Source organism: Hyla sarda, chromosome 1 (assembly GCF_029499605.1).
Source record: "Hyla sarda isolate aHylSar1 chromosome 1, aHylSar1.hap1, whole genome shotgun sequence".
NCBI lineage: Eukaryota > Metazoa > Chordata > Amphibia > Anura > Hylidae > Hyla > Hyla sarda.
Genome location: NC_079189.1, coordinates 415,917,172 through 415,933,673, shown reverse-complemented (window position 1 = coordinate 415,933,673; position 16,502 = coordinate 415,917,172). Strand labels below are relative to the sequence as shown.

Genomic DNA, 16,502 nt, shown 5'->3' with positions numbered 1-16,502 from the left:
ATTATATTTTTATAGTTGGGACATTTACGCATGCAGCAATACCACATATGTTTATTTTTGTTTACATCATTACATTCAAACTTTTATTAGGGAAGGGGTTAATTCAGGTTTTTCATTTAATTCATTTTTTTTTTTACCTTTTTTTAAAAATTTTGGGTCCCCACAGGGAACTATTACTTGCAGTCTTCAAATTGCATACATTGATAAATGCTGCTTCATAAAACAGGCTGCTGAGGCTGGAGGCAAGCCGGTCGGCGAGTAGGCAGGTAAGGGCCCTCCCGCCGTCCTCTCAGCTGATCAGGACCCCACGATTTCACCGTGTAATGAACAGCCCTACTGACTAGCTGGGATGTTTATTTTACATTTTAGATGCTACAATCAACTTTGATTGTGGCATCTAAAGAGTTAATGCCAGGCATCACATTGTTCGGTGATGTCTGGCATTAGCCATGGGTCCCAGAGCCTAATAGAAGGGAAGCGGGCACAGGGCATACATGTACGCCCTGTGCCTCTAAGGGGTACTGCAGCTACCTGCATGATCTCTGTCTCCCCACTTTGCTGTACCATCTGTTTAGACAATTGAATAAATAAGATTTGGTTACGGATACCCGGTGAGTACTTCATCTATCTTTTTTACTGTACACTTTGCTTTTATACACTATGGGCAGGGTCATAGTGGGCACATCCGCGTACATCCGTGTATTTGATGCTGCGGATGCGCAGACAGAAGTCACAGAGGGACTGCAGAGTGAGCTACTGGCTGTGGCCAGGTATCTCTGTGTGTCCACTTGTAGTGGCGGATTTCCCTACTTGCTATGCAGCCCCTCTGTGACTGCTGTCGGCGCATCCACAGTGTGAAATATGCTGCGGATACGCCCCTTGTGACTCTGCCCTAAGTCTATGTTTCCACTTCGCAGCTTTTTTGGTAAACTGCCACTGCGGTTTTTGACCCAAAGTCAGAAGTGGATCCAGCAGGAAGGAGAAGTGTAAATCCTTCTTTTATATTTTGTTATATTGCTGGCTGTGGATCAAAAACTGCAGTTGCAGTTTGCTAAAAAAAAAAAAAAAAACTGTCAAGTGGATACACACCCTAACAGCTATCCAACAGTGTCATTAGCAGAAAATACAGGATGTTCATATACCCCCTGGCTGCCTGGTACTTAGCGCACTAGGACGTACATGAGTGTCCTACAGCGTGTATGATCTATGAAGCGAGCACATGAGCTCAAGCACGGCGAAGTCCAAGTTTGGCCAGTGATTTGCTAAGCGGCAGTATGACTCATTGTGACCCGACTTGTCAAGCTGCAGCTAAGGAAGACGACTGCATCGGGGGTCCGAAGCAAGACTCCGAAGGCACAGTGGAAGCGCTGGAGGATAGTAGAGGTTTAGTCTTTTATATACCACACAATGGGCATAGTTAGGCACTTTTTCCTTATAAATGCAGACTAATTTGCCTTTTTAGATTTGTGTCAGTATTTGTTTCAGAAATGCAAAACAGGTGATCCCATATTTTTCTCTTATAACACTATCTGAAAAAACCTAGGCCATTTTGTAACTTTTGGGGACTTCCGTTTCTACGTAGTACACTTTTCGGTAAAAATGACACCTTATCTTTATTCTGTAGGTCCATATGATTAAAATGATACCCTACTTATATAGGTTTGATTTTGTTTTACTACTGTTAAAAAATTATAACTTTTTGCATGAAAATGTATATTTGAAAAAAAGTCCTCTTCTGACCCCTATTACTTTATTTTTCTGCATACGGGGCAGTATTAGGGACTCATTTTTTGTGCCGTGATCTGAAGTTTTTATCGGTACTATTTTTGTTTTGATGGGACTTTTTGATATCTTTTAAAACATTTTTTTAGGGTATACAAAGTGATAAAAAATACGCAATTTTGTACTTTGGAATGTGTACGCCATTGACCGTGCAGTTTAGTTAACATGGTATTTTTATAGTTCGGACATTTGCGCACGTGGCGATACCACATATGTTTATATTTATTTTTTACAAATTTTTTTTCAATCTGAAAAGGGGGGTGGGGAAGTCTGCCTGGTAAGTGAGCACACTACCAGGCAGACAAAATGGCATTTCTAAGATAGTGAAAAAAAAAAAAATTTTAAAGCAGGGAGGGGTTTAGGGATAAATGAGCAATAGGCAGGGACAGAAAAGAAAAAAAAGGATGGTGGGAGCTACTGTGCTTTATTGTACAGTATGACAATAGAAGTGATGGTTACAAACAATACACCAATTTGTACAGGTAATAGAAACACAAGTGTGAAATAGCCATGGTATTTCTTTGCCAATAAAAAATAGTGCAAATGTAGTAATTGAAGACAAAAATTAACAAGACATAAATTATTTATTTAGATATTGTTTACATGTGCATATCTACCAGAGTAGCACATATAGCAGCTGTTATGGGACTCACCTCCTTTGTTAACTGAGCACTACTACAGCGTTATTCCCACAATGTCCTTTCACGATGGAAACAGTGCAATGGCAATGTTACATAGCTAAGGTAGGATGTAGTGGCATAGAATAGTACATAGCACATTTTTGGGGCTGCAGTGAGTCATAAGGCTGGGTTTCCAGTTTTTTTTTTTTTTTTTTAAAGCCTGGTGTAAAAATGCTGTGGCCAGATGTTAGCTGCAAGTCAATAGAGATTTATGAAACGCCATACCCCCTTTGTGCAATGGGGGATTTACATTGGCGTTTTTTTGTCTTTCTTTTTTTTTTTTTATTAAATAAGAGTTTAAAAAAAAAAAAAAGGTGGACACAGTAAGAGAAAAACTGCCAAAGAAGGAGAAACAGTTTTCACACAAAGGCAAAACCCCAGAAAAAAAAGGCAAAAACGCAGACACAAAAAAGTGGAAACCCATCCTTAGACTGGATATAATATGTTATTTTGCTGCAGTTTTTAGGGTGCAGTGAGTGAACCCAGCCCTAAGGCACAAAAAGAAGAGAAGAACAGTTGAGCCATGTATTTAGTGTGTGAGGAGGATCGGGACAGGAAGAGAAGAAGTTCTTCACAGCTTAAATCCTTCACAAAACCCTTATTTGGAACAGGCAAACCCAAGTAGTGTCCCTTAATAATTTTTAGTGTTGAGCCCTAATATTACTTAGGACAGGAAAGGTCAGCTCTCAGGATTCCCAACACGGCTATATTACTCCAGCATAAGCAAGAAAGGGAAGTAGCCAGTGGTAACGAGGAAATTCTGTTTATTCGGATCCCATAAAACCGCGTGCAAGCGGGATTCAGCCAGCAAACAACAACCATAAGTCAGCGTGGACACATTTCGGGTATGCACCCTTTGTCTTAGCACTAAGTGCTAAGATAAATTGTGCATACCCGAAACTAGGGATCAACCGATATCGTTTTTTTAGGGCCGATACCGATAATCGGTGGAGGTTAGGGCCGATAGCCGATAACTTATACCAATATTTCGGTATAAGTTATCGGCTATTTATCCCCCCGCGACATCGCTGCAGATCATTGATTTAAAGTGGGCTCTTTAAATCAATGCACTGCAGTGGCTTTTGCGGTGCCATAGGCCGCCGCTTCTTTCCCCCTGCCTGTCCAGGGGTCCTGAGTCCTGCCACCGCTCCCCCCACCGCCACACCGCACAGCGACGGCAATCCCCCTCCCCCCCGACTCGCCGCACCGCGACCGCTACATTGGAGGAGGCAATGGGGGGTGCGACACGGTGCGGCGGGTCGGGGGGGGGGGGCGGTCGCGGTGCGGTGGGCGGTCGCGGTGCGGGGGGCATTATTGGCAAGCTAATTGCCGATACCGATAATGCCCAAAATCGTGATTATTGGCCGATAATATCGGCCATACTGATAATCGGTCGATCCCTACCCAACACGCGTCCACGCTGACTTATGGTTGTTGTTTGCTGGCTGAATCCCGCTTGCACGCAGTTTTATGGGATCCGAATAAACAGAATTTCACCGTTACCACTGGCTACTTCCCTTTCCTAATATTACTTGTTTTAACTCCTGGCTATATGCTTTATGTGTAGTTGCCTTTGAAGGTATATGTAAATTTATAGTAGGAGGTAGGGATCGACCGATTATCGGTTTGGCCAATATTATCGGCTGATATTCACGATTTTGGACACTATCGGTATCGGCAATTATCTTGCCAATATGCCGATAATGCCCCGCCCCCTGGCCAGAGACCGCCGGCGCCACCGCTGCCCCATTGCCTCCCCCATCCCCAGTTTTATAATTACCTGTTCCTGGGGCACGCGCTACTTCTGGCTCCTGCGACGTCCTGCGCGCTGCGCAGCGCAATGACGGGTGACGTCCTCAACTTCACCATCAGTGCGCACAATGACAGCTGACAGCTCAGGAATATCGGTATAAGTTATCGGCTATCGGCCTGAAAGGTCACAGATTATCGGTATGGGCCCTAAAAAATCGATATCGGTGGATCCCTAGTGGAAGGTAGGTTTCACATTTGAAAGAGTGTGTATGTCCTGGTGATTAAACAGCCATGGAAGGGCATCTGCCATTGACAGCCATAGCCCCACAATAAAGACCTTTCCTAGGAATGCTCATTCTCGATAATCGTCCGTGTCAGCCGGAGAATGAGCAACCAGCTTATCAGTTCAACCAATTTCCAACCGGACAAATTCCGGACAGAGATTCTCAGTCTAACAGGTACTAAAAAATGATGCAGTGGAAATTCATAAGCACAATTTCTGCAGCAGAAATCCTAATGCTGAATCCCATTCCCAAGTGGAAATTCTTAGGCCATGTTCACAAATTGGAATTTCCGTGGGGAATTCCGCAAGGAGATTCCACAAAGCAAAGTCCCTTTGTATTCAATGGGATTCTGCTGTGCTGTGCATATGGCGGAATTGTTTCTGCAAACTCTGCACGGAATGAAGACGGGCATTCCCATGTGGTCCTAGCACCGGCGCCCGCAATCTGCAGAATGACCACACAGAGATTTTCTGTGCGAACATTCTGAGGTGTGAATATAGCCTTAGTTTACTTAACCCACTGGGGAATTCTGTGAGATGAATTTGTAAAGGTAAAATCCGCAGATTTGCGACAGACCCGTTGAAGTCAATGGGTAGAAACATAATTGACTTGCAGATTTTTGGATACAGAAAACCCACTGTGGATTGTGTATGTGTGAACATACCCTTAACCTCTTCAGGACATAGGGCGTATGGATACGCCCTGCATCCCGAGTCCTTAAGGACCGAGGGCGTATCCATACGCCCGTGGGAATTCCGGCCCCCACCGCTAGCCGGTTGGGGACCGGAGCCGGATGCCTGCTAAAATCGTTCAGCAGGCATCGGGGCATATCGCCCAGGGGGGTCATTATGCCCCCCCATGTCGGCGATCACCGCAGATCGCTGGACAATTCAGTCCAGCGATCTGCGGCGATTCCGGGTCAATCGGGTCTCCAGTGACCCGGTGACCCGGAATTACTGGCTGTTCGGGGCCGTCTCTGACGGCCCCGAACAGCCAGAGCCTGCAGGGGTGAGGTGGCACTGGTGCCACCTCACGATCGCCCTGATTCGTCGGCCGGATTACCGGCCGACCAATCAGGGCGCCTGCTGCGGGTGTCACTCCCGCACCGCCCCTCTTCTGGAGGACGTGAGCGGGTGCGGGACGTGCACCCCGGGTGCTGGGGACCCCGATCCCCGGCGCCCCTGTTGGGATCGGGGCCCCAGGAGCAGCTGCGGCGGCGAGGGACGACGAGGGACTGACCTGCAGCGTCTGGATCGTTGGAGGTGAGTGACAGCCTCCTGCTGTTGCTTAGCAACAGCTCCCAGCATGCAAAAAGGGCATGCTGGGAGCTGTAGTTATGCAACAGCAGGAGGCAGACAACCACAACTCCCAGCATTCCCTTATGGGCATGCTGGGACTTGTAGTTTTGCAACAGCTGGAGGCACATTCTTTCTATGGAAAAGTGTACCTTCAGCTGTTGTGTAACTATAACTCCCAGCTTGCACAATCAGCTAAAGTGCATGCTGGGAGTTGTAGTGGTGCATCTGGTGGTTGCATAACTACAACTCCCAGCATGCCCGTTGGCTGTCGGTGACTGCTGAGAGTTGTAGTTTTGCAACAGCTGAAGGCACACTGGTTGTGAAACTCAGAGTTTTTTTTTACCTAACTCAGTGTTTCACGACCGGTGTGCCTCCAGCTGTTGCAAACTACAACTCTCAGCAGTCACCGTACACCATGCACCGTACATGCTGGGAGTTGTAGTTTTGCAACCGCTGGAGGCACACTGGTTGTGAAACACTGAGTTAGGTCACAAACTCAGTGATACATAACCAGTGTGCCTACAGTTGTTACAAAACTGTAACTCTCAGCAGTCACCGACAGCCAACGGGCATGCTGGGAGTTGTAGTTATGCAACAGCTGGATGTCCCCCCCCCCCCCCAATGTGAACGTACAGGGTACACTCACATGGGCGGAGGATTACAGTAAGTATCTGGCTGCAAATTTGAGCTGCCACAAACTTTCTGCTGCAGCTCAAATTGCCAGCGAGAAACTACTGTGAACCCCCGCCTGTGCGACTGTACCCTAAAAACACTACACTACACTACCACAAAAAATAAAATAAAAAGTAAAAAACACTACATATACACATACCCCTACACAGCCCCCCTCCCCTCCCCAATAAAAATGAAAAACGTCTGGTACGCCACTGTTTCCAGAACGGAGCCTCCAGCTGTTGCAAAACAACTCCCAGTATTGTCGGACAGCCGTTGACTGTCCAGGCATGCTGGGAGTTTTGCAACAGCTGGAGGCACCCTGTTTGGGAATCACTGGCTTAGAATACCCCTATGTCCACCCCTATGCAATCCCTAATTTAGGCCTCAAATGCGCATGGCGCTCTCACCCTGTCGTATTTCAAGGCAACAGTTTAGGGTCACATATGGGGTATCGCCGTACTCGGGAGAAATTGTGTTACAAATTTTGGGGGGTATTTTCTGCTTTTACCCTTTTTTTAAATGTAAAATTTTTGGGAAAACAAGCATTTTAGGTAAAAAAAAAAATTTTTTTTTTACATATGCAAAAGTCGTGAAACACCTGTGGGGTATAAAGGTTCACTTAACCCCTTGTTACGTTCCCCGAGGGGTCTAGTTTCCAAAATGGTATGCCATGTGGGTTTTTTTTTGCTATCCTGGCACCATAGGGGCTTCCTAAATGCGGCATGCCCCCAGAGAAAAATTTGCGTTCAAAAAGCCAAATGTGACTCCTTCTCTTCCGAGACCTGTAGTGCGCCAGCAGAGCACTTTTCACCCCCATATGGGGTGTTTTCTGAATCGGGAGAAATTGGGCTTCAAATTTTTAGGGGTATTTTCTGCTATTACCCTTTTTAAAAATAAAAAATTTTTGGTAAAACAAGCATTTTAGGTAACATTTTTATTTTTTTTTTACATTTGCAAAAGTCGTGAAACACCTGTGGGGTATTAAGGTTCACTTTATCCCATGTTACATTCCTCGAGGGGTCTAGTTTCCAAAATGGTATGCCATGTGGTTTTTTTTTCCTGTTCTGGCACCATAAGGGCTTCCTAAAGGTAACATGCCCCCCAAAAACCATTTCAGAAAAACGTACTCTCCAAAATCCCCTTGTCGCTCCTTCCCTTCTGAGCCCTCTACTGCGCCCGCCGAACACTTTACATAGACATATGAGGTATGTGCTTACTCGAGAGAAATTGGGCTACAAATACAAGTAAAAATTTTGTCCTTTTACCCCTTTTAAAAATTCAAAAATTGGGTCTACAAGAACATGTGAGTGTAAAAAATGAAGATTGTGAATTTTCTCCTTCACTTTGCTGCTATTCGTGTGAAACACCTAAAGGGTTAAAACGCTGACTGAATGTCATTTTGAATACTTTGGGGGGGTGTAGTTTTTATAATGGGGTCATTTATGGGGTATTTCTAATATGAAGACCCTTCAAATCCACTTCAAACCTGAACTGGTCCCTGAAAAATACTGAGTTTGAAAATTTTGTGAAAAATCGGAAAATTGCTGCTGAACTTTGAAGCCCTCTGGTGTCTTCCAAAAGTAAAAACTTGTCAATTTTATGATGCAAACATAAAGTAGACATATTGTATATGTGAACCAAAAAAAATGTATTCGTAATATCCATTTTCCTTACAAGCAGAGAGCTTCAAAGTTAGAAAAATGCTAAATTTTCAAATTTTTCATCAAATTTACGGATTTTTCACCAAGAAAGGATGCAAGTATCGACAAAAATTTACCACTATGTTAAAGTAGAATATGTCACGAAAAAACAATCTCGGAATCAGAATGATAACTAAAAGCATTCCAGAGTTATTAATGTTTAAAGTGACAGTGGTCAGATGTGCAAAAAACGCTCCGGTCCTTAAGGCCAAAATGGGCTCCGTCCTGAAGGGGTTAAAGGGGTACTCCGGTGGAAAACTTTAGTTTTTTTAATCAACTGGTGCCACAAAGTTAAACAGATTTGTAAATTACTTCTATTAAAAAATCTTAATCCTTCCAGTACTTATTAGCTGCTGAATACTACAGAGGAAATGGTTTTCTTTTTGGAACACAGAGCTCTCTGCTGACATCATGACCACTGTGCTCTCTGATGACATCTCTGTCCATTTTAAGAACTGTCCAGAATAGGAGAAAATCCCCATAACAAGCATATGCTGCTCTGGACAGTTCCTAAAATGGACAGAGATGTCAGCAGAGAGCACTGTGGTCATGATGTCAGCAGAGAGCACTGTATTCCAAAAAGAAAAGAATTTCCTATGTAGTATTCAGCAGATAATAAGTAATGGAAGGATTAAGATTTTTTTATAAATATAATTTACAAATATGTTTGACTTTCTGGCACCACTTTATAAAAAAAAAAAAAAAAGAAAGAAGTTTTCCACCAGAGTACTCCTTTAAAATGTACCTTGCAATTACTATCAACTATCAGTTTTTATCAGTCAGGGTCTAAATCAGTGGTCTTCAACCTGCGGACCTCCAGATGTTGCAAAACTACAACTCCCAGCATGCCCGGACAGCCGTTGGCTGTCCGGGCATGCTGGGAGTTGTAGTTTTGCAACATCTGGAGGTTCGCAGATTGGAGACCACTGGGATAAATGGTCTGCTGCTGCTGGGGGCTATATCTAGAGATGGGGGGGGGGGGGGGGTCTCCACACTATGATCCTGATCAATGAAAACCGTGACATATCGCAAGACATGTCAACAGTTTGTGTCAATAATGGAGATGCTTTAAGAGCATTGGGAGCCTGCTCTTTTGAGTCCTCCAAACTATATACACTTGGAAATGAGCAGAACATAGGGTGAGATTTATACAAACCTGTACAGAGGAAAAATTGCTGAGTTGCCCATAGCAACCAATCAGATCGCTTCTTTCATTTTTGAAAAGGGACTCTGAAAAATGAAAGAAACAAATGCGCGGCCCCTATAGATCAGTGGCCAAGGCACAGGTATATGTCAGAAGGGGGAGATTTATCAAAACTAGTACAGGAAGAGTGGTGCCGTTTCCCATAGCAACCAATCAGATAGCTTCTTTTGTTTTTCACTGGCCGTGAAAATGAAAGAATAGATCTGATTGGTTGTTATGGGAAACTGCACCGCACTTTTCTCTACACAGGTTGTGATGGATCTCCCCAGATGTTCTTTCACTATACAGACCTATCCCTCAAACAGCACTACTTATCGGGTGTGAAGGCGCCATGATAACGTCTGATGGATGTGCAAATGTACATAGTACCTGTCCCACAGCTCACGTCAGCGGAGAAGTGAAATCATGACGTCATTAGGTTACTAGTAGTTTGCTATTAGTGATGTAGGTGCACTGTGGTAGTATACAGAGGTGACAATACAGGATAGATGATTGTTGTTGTCCCTGTGAGCGCCTCCCGTCCCTCCCTTTCTCTCCCCCTCCTGCTGCCGCCTTCCCACCTGGCTTTCCCGGGCTGCGGCGCGGGTCTGGCGGCGGGTATGGGCAGCGCGGGCCGGGCGGGCTCAGTGACTCGCCAACGGCTGAGCAGTGAGGAAGAGAACGGGACAGCGGCTCACACACCTGCTCCCCACACCGGACCAGTCCACAGCTGCAACACCCCCCGAGCCGGCCTGATTCTAGTGAACTTTCAAAATCGCAACGGCTATTGTAGCGGCGGGCACGTACCATCGGCAGCACTGCGAGGGGTGTTCTCTCCCGTGTCGGTGGACAAGCAGGTGACACCGGGAGCACTTGAAGAACACTATGGAAAGGTGTAAGGTCCCGGGCAGGGGTGTTTAGGAGCCCGCTGACTCACATTACACTGTGCTGAATCATAACGCTAAAAGAGCGTCTCTATCTACTACCTTATTTGCCTCAACGTGGCGATTACCGTGGCATAACCAGATGAGAGGACCTGTGCCAGGACAGATACCAGAGGGCACAAAGGCGACCTTGTTAGGGGCGAGGGTTTACAGAGCACTACCAGAGACAAGTGGCCTCTCCTGCCCTGCTAGTGACCCAGGCCTCATGTGCGCATGCGCGGTGCTGGACAGCTCCTGAGAGGGAAATTTAAAAACGGTTTGGGGACCAGATAGAATTCACACTACAAAGAGGAGGACGCGGCCGGAGACTGGACTGCTACACTGCACCGGAACCCCGACACCAGTACGTATTACTACAGATACACCGGGGATAGCTTCCTATTGTATCTGTTCCCTGTGCAAGCAGCATATGCTCAGATGTGACAATTGTGCTGACACTCTTAAAACAAAGGGTTAATCTATCTAGTGTCTGTCTAACTCTATCTATTATGTATCTATCATTTATTTTTCTATCTTATGTATTATCTATCTATTTTATATATATATATATATATATATATATATATATCATCTATATATCTGTATGCCTGTCTGTCCTATTTATTATCTATTACATATCTATCATCTGTTTTTCATTTATTTATCCTATATATTGATCTAGATGATCTATTACATATCTATCATCTATTTATCTATCTAACCATCTATCTATTATTCATCTTTCATCAGTTTATCTATCATATATTTATGCTTCTAATGATCTATTATTTATCTTTCATCTATTTATTTACCTATCTGTTCTATATATTATCTATCTATCTGTCTATCTATCTATCTGGTATCTATCTCCTATCTATCTATTACGGTATCTATCTCCTATCTATCTATCTATCTATCCTATATATTATCTATCTATCTCATAGCTATCTATCCTATATATTATCTATCTATCTATCTATCTCATATCTATCTATCCTATATATTATCTATCTATCTCATATCTATCTCCTATCTATCTCCTATCTATCTATCTATCTATCTATCTATCTATCTATCTATCCTATATATTATCTATCTATCTCATAGCTATCTATCCTATATATTATCTATCTATCTATCTCATATCTATCTATCCTATATATTATCTATCTATCTATCTCATATCTATCTATCCTATATATTATCTATCTATCTATCTATCCTATATATTATCTATCTATCTCATATCTATCTATACTATATATTATCTATCTATCTATCTCATATCTATCTATCCTATATATTATCTATCTATCTATCTATCTATCTATCTATCCTATATATTATCTATCTATCTATCTAATTTCTATCTATCCTATATATTATCTATTTATCCTATATATATTATCTATCTATTCTATATAAGATCTATCTATATCTATCTCTAATTTGCATCTATTATTATCTAATGATCTATCTATGTATTTATTATCAATCTCATATCTATCTGTCATTCTCTCCATCTATTTCTATACCAGCAGAATTTTCTTCTTAAAGATGATAGACAGTGACATCTCAGGAATTATGTCTGGCATTATCAGGACATCAGAAGAAAATCGCCCCCCCAGCCAGGAATACAGGTACCTGCTAGCATAAATGGCCCACCTATATAGTAACTGCTTGACAATATACAAAATGGACTATGGTGACGTGTATTTGTATTAAAAAGAATAATGTAATGAAAAATGTGAAATAACTTGGGTACAGAGCGTTAGGAATCCTGTCCATGTATACATTACAGTGTGTTTTATTGATCTTCCAACTGCTGTTTTCAGAATTTAGTGGAGTAACTGCTGTCTGTATTGTCTCTATAATATGTCTACAGTTACATCACCATTTGGAATATATGTAGAGAAGGAGTCAGTCAGAAAAAAAGGAACGTGAGAAAAATGGATGAAGCTATTACCATAATAGGAGCCAGTATTGAAAATAGTAAATGTAGTGAATGACTGAATATGGTGAATGTAGTGAATGACTGAATATGGTGAATGTAGTGAATGACTGAATATGGTGAATGTAGTAAATGACTGAATATGGTGAATGTAGTGAATGACTGAATATGGTGAATGTAGTAAATGACTGAATATGGTGAATGTAGTAAATGACTGAATATGGTGAATGTAGTAAATGACTGGATATGGTGAATGTAGTAAATGACTGAATATAGTGACTGTAGTAAATGACTGAATATAGGGATTGTAATGAGTGAATATAGTGAATTTAGTGATTATTTTCCACCTGAACAATCACGGAAACATTTGTTCTATACCTACAAAATAAATAAGGAAGCCATACAAAATTACTTGGCACTCTAAGTAACTTATACGTAAATACAACAGGGTCGTTGCTATTTGTAACTGAAATGTATCAATCTTTCCTTTGAGGATAAAGATTTTAGCACCCCCTGGTGTATACAGAGTAGACTATTGTAGAAGATGGGCATTGCTTATATTAGAGTTGGGTGGATATGTTTTATAGGGAGGTGACTGAGTGGAATCCCATTCTGTTTCTGCAGTATTTTTGGCAGTTTATTATGACAATAATTTGCAGTCCCCTCTGTCTATCCGTAGTGCCATAGCAGACAGGTGTTTGGCATCTTATCTAATAATTCACCTTGTTTATGTGTGTTTTGTGTTATACATTTCATAAATGAAAATGTAACAATTCCTAAAAAACTAAATGTTATAGGAGAATATAACATGGCCCCGATTTGTCCCACAATGTGTTAGTAATATATTGCACTTGAGGCTATATGCAACTTCTCTTAGCTGTGTTTCCGTTAGTTAGGAATGTTAGAAATACCTTATAATAACTTATAATGCCTCAATATTCTGCTAATATGTAAAAAAAAAACTGGCGTCACTTTGTATTGGAGCTAAACATGTAACAACAAATCCCACCATTTGATCACAGACAGTTTTTATACCTGACCCCCTTTATGTAAGCTGGGTTAACTGCATCACAGGAAAAGGCCTATTTTTATGTATTTGTTGTCTGTTTATTTATTTATTTATTTATTTATTTATTCATTCATTCATTCATTCATGTATTTCTCAACTATTTTTCTATTGAAGGGTTACACAGGTAGCATTGGATATATCATCTTGTATTTTTAGGGAACAAAAGTACATGATGAAAAGTTTGCAGTCTGTTGCGAAAAACATTGAAATATAGTCAAATATATAATTAAATAGAAAGAAATATTGGAAGGTTCTCTTTTACAGGATTTCGTGCAGGAAGTAAAGACATTTACAGTTAAAGTTTTTTTTTCTAGTACATATGGTAAGTCAATGGCTACAATAAAGTTATCCTAGTAATATTTTTGCATACTGGAGTTTTGTCTTGGAATCCATAGTCCATTTATTCTAAACCAGTAGCCACCATTGTACTTCTTTTCCAGTAGTTGTGATTGCTCCTGAGAGAGCTGCGTAAATAATGGCAAGTTTTTTTCATGAGGCCTGACAGAGGAAAGAATAGAGCTGTCACTTTGTATGAGTGCTGTTTACACTTGCCTTGTCACTATGGCACATAACGGGATCCGAGGATCACTGCGGGGTTGCTCTGCAGTCCCACATAACAGGGAGAAGAGAATGGCTCCCAATTAAAGAGAAGGCCTGTGTGAATTTGCCTCTGTGCGGGGATCTCTAGGATAGCATCTTTTGGAGCAGTCAAAGCATATTTAGGGTATGACTATTCAAGCTTTAAATGATGTACGAGTGGTTTGTCCTAATAACTGCAATAACAAGCTCTTAATATCTTAAGTGGCATGAAAAGAGACTGGGTCTTTGTCCAACCGCAGTAAAATTGCTGGAATGCAGAAATACGCTCTACAGATGTTCATGGATTGCCATTTGCAATACAGAGTGAAAGGGAGAAAGGACATTGAGCCGAGGTTACTGGACTGAATAAGTAAGCACCAGTTATCTGCTAATATGTGACTGAAAATGTTCTGTATAAGCTCCACATAATGGAACAACGTTGCAGTGTAGTTATCCCCAAGAATGTCAGAATTCTGGGGTAGGACTCGTTGACAAAAAAAAACTCCCACATTTGAAATAATACTAATACAGTGACATCCTTCACTCTTATGTTTGTAAAAAAAAAAAATCCATATACTTTACATATTTCTCAATAAATACCTCTGTATGGAATAGCACATTCTGCATTCCTTTTATATAGAGCAAAAATAGATATACAGATATATACCAATCAAACAGGGTCCAAAAGCGATTCTCTTTTGGCCCTGGTTGTTCGAATACGGGCTTATAGATGTACAGATGTTAGATGTACAGTCATAACCGTAAATGTTGGCACCCCTGAAAATTTTCAAGAAAATGAAGTATTTCTCACAGAAAATGCGATGCTCCTTACTTGGGGCAAGTAACAGGTGTGGGCAATATAAAAATCACAAAGCAAGACTACATTTTGCCAAAATGAACTTGAGTAAGCCAAAATCCTTCTGGGAAAACATCTTGTGGACAGATGAGACCAAGATAGAGCTTTTTGGTAAAGCACATCATTCTACTGTTTACCGAAAATGGAATGAGGCCTACAAAGAAAACAACACAGTACCTACAGTGAAATATGGTGGAGGTTCAATAATGTTTGGGGTTGTTTTGTTGCCTCTGGCACTGGGTACCTTGAATGTGTGCAAGGCATCATGAAATCTGAGGATTACCAACAGATTTTGGGTCGCACTGTATGTACAGCCCAGTGTCAGAAAGCAGGGTTTGCATCCGAGATCTTGGGTCTTACAGCAGGACAATGACCTCAAACATACATAAAAAAGCACCCAGAAATGGATGGGAACAAAGCGCTGGAGAGTTCTGAAGTGGTCAGCAATGAGTCCAGATCTAAATCCCATTGAACACCTGTGGGTTGATCTTAAAATTGCTGTTGGGAAAAGGCGCCTTCTAATAAGAGAGACCTGGAGCTGTTTGCAAAGGAAGAGTGGTCCAACATTCCGGCTGAGAGGTGTAAGAAGCTTATTGATGGTTATATCAAGGGACTGATTTTAGTTATTTTTTCCAAAGGTTGTGTGCAACCAGATATTAAGTTAAAGGCGTACTCCGCTGCTCAGTGTTTGGACAAACTGTTCCGAATACTGGAACCGGTGTGAGGTGGTTTTTTGCGCCCCCGTAGATCCATGCGTCCGCTCCTCCCCCAGCTCTCCGAACATTTCCGAAGCTAGAACTGGGGGAGGGCAGAGCAAGGGGAGAGAGAAGGTCCACGCCCCCTCCCTCATCTCCCCTCCCTGAGCTCGGCTGCTCGGCTGGACGCAGATCTCTACGGCACGCCCCCTCCCTGAGGACATAGATCGCCTCGGCAGGTCCCCTCCCTCATCTCCCCTCCCTGAGGACGTAAATCTCCACGGCAGGTCCCCTCCCTCATCTCTCCTCCCTGAGGTCATAGAGCAGTGCTCCCAATGAGCTCTATGTGTAAAGGGGGACATACTGCACGGGCTAAAGGGGACATACTGCACGGGCTAAAGGGGACATACTGTAGAGGCTGAAGGAGGACATACTGCATGGGCTAAAGAGCCCATGCAGTATGTCCCCCTTTACACATAGAGCTCATTGGGAGCACTGCTCTACGTCCTCAGCTCGGGGAGATGAGGGAGGGGACCTGCCGTGGAGATCTATGTCCTCAGGGAGGGGGCGTGCCGTAGAGATCTGCGTCCAGCCGAGCTCAGGGAGGGGGCGTGTACCTCCTTCCTCCCCTTGCCCCAGTTCTAGCTTCGGAAATGTTCGGAGAGCTGGGGGAGGAGCAGACGCATGGATCTACGGGGGCGCAAAAAACCACCTCACACCGGCACCGGTAGCTTGTGATGTCACACCCCACCCCCTCAATGCAAGTCTATGGAAGGGTGCGGGGCTATGACGTCACAAGCTCCCAGCGCTGTCTCCAGCGTTCGGAACAGTTTGTTCCAAACGCTGAGAAGCGGAGTACCCTTTTAACCCCTTAAGGACCAAGGGCGTAAACTTACGCCCTTGGTCCCGCTCCCGTGATATAACGCGGGGTTACACAATAACCCCGCATCATATCACGGCGGGCCCGGCGTCATAGTGAAAGTAAAATGTGCCGGTTAGCTCAGGGAGCTGTTCGGGATCGCTGCGGTAAAATCGCGGCATCCCGAACAGCTATACTTCAGGAGGAAGGTCTCTT

General features: G+C 43.0%; 1 protein-coding gene across 3 annotated transcripts in view; it reads left to right on the top strand.

Annotated features, from left to right (window-relative positions):
• Window positions 1–9,864: 9,864 nt before the first annotated feature.
• FOXN4 (forkhead box N4) overlaps window positions 9,865–16,502 on the top strand; it is a 29,661-nt gene continuing 23,023 nt past the window's right edge. Inside the window, exons 1-2 of one of the 3 annotated variants that reach the window (XM_056528841.1) lie at window positions 9,865–10,641; window positions 11,816–11,917. In XM_056528841.1, the coding sequence (XP_056384816.1) occupies window positions 11,835–11,917 (83 nt within the window). In that variant the 5' untranslated portion in view covers window positions 9,865–10,641; window positions 11,816–11,834. Of the gene's footprint in view, window positions 10,642–11,815; window positions 11,918–13,695; window positions 14,247–16,502 lie in introns of those variants that run through there. The other 2 variants (XM_056528840.1, XM_056528843.1) reach the window with 2 other exon arrangements.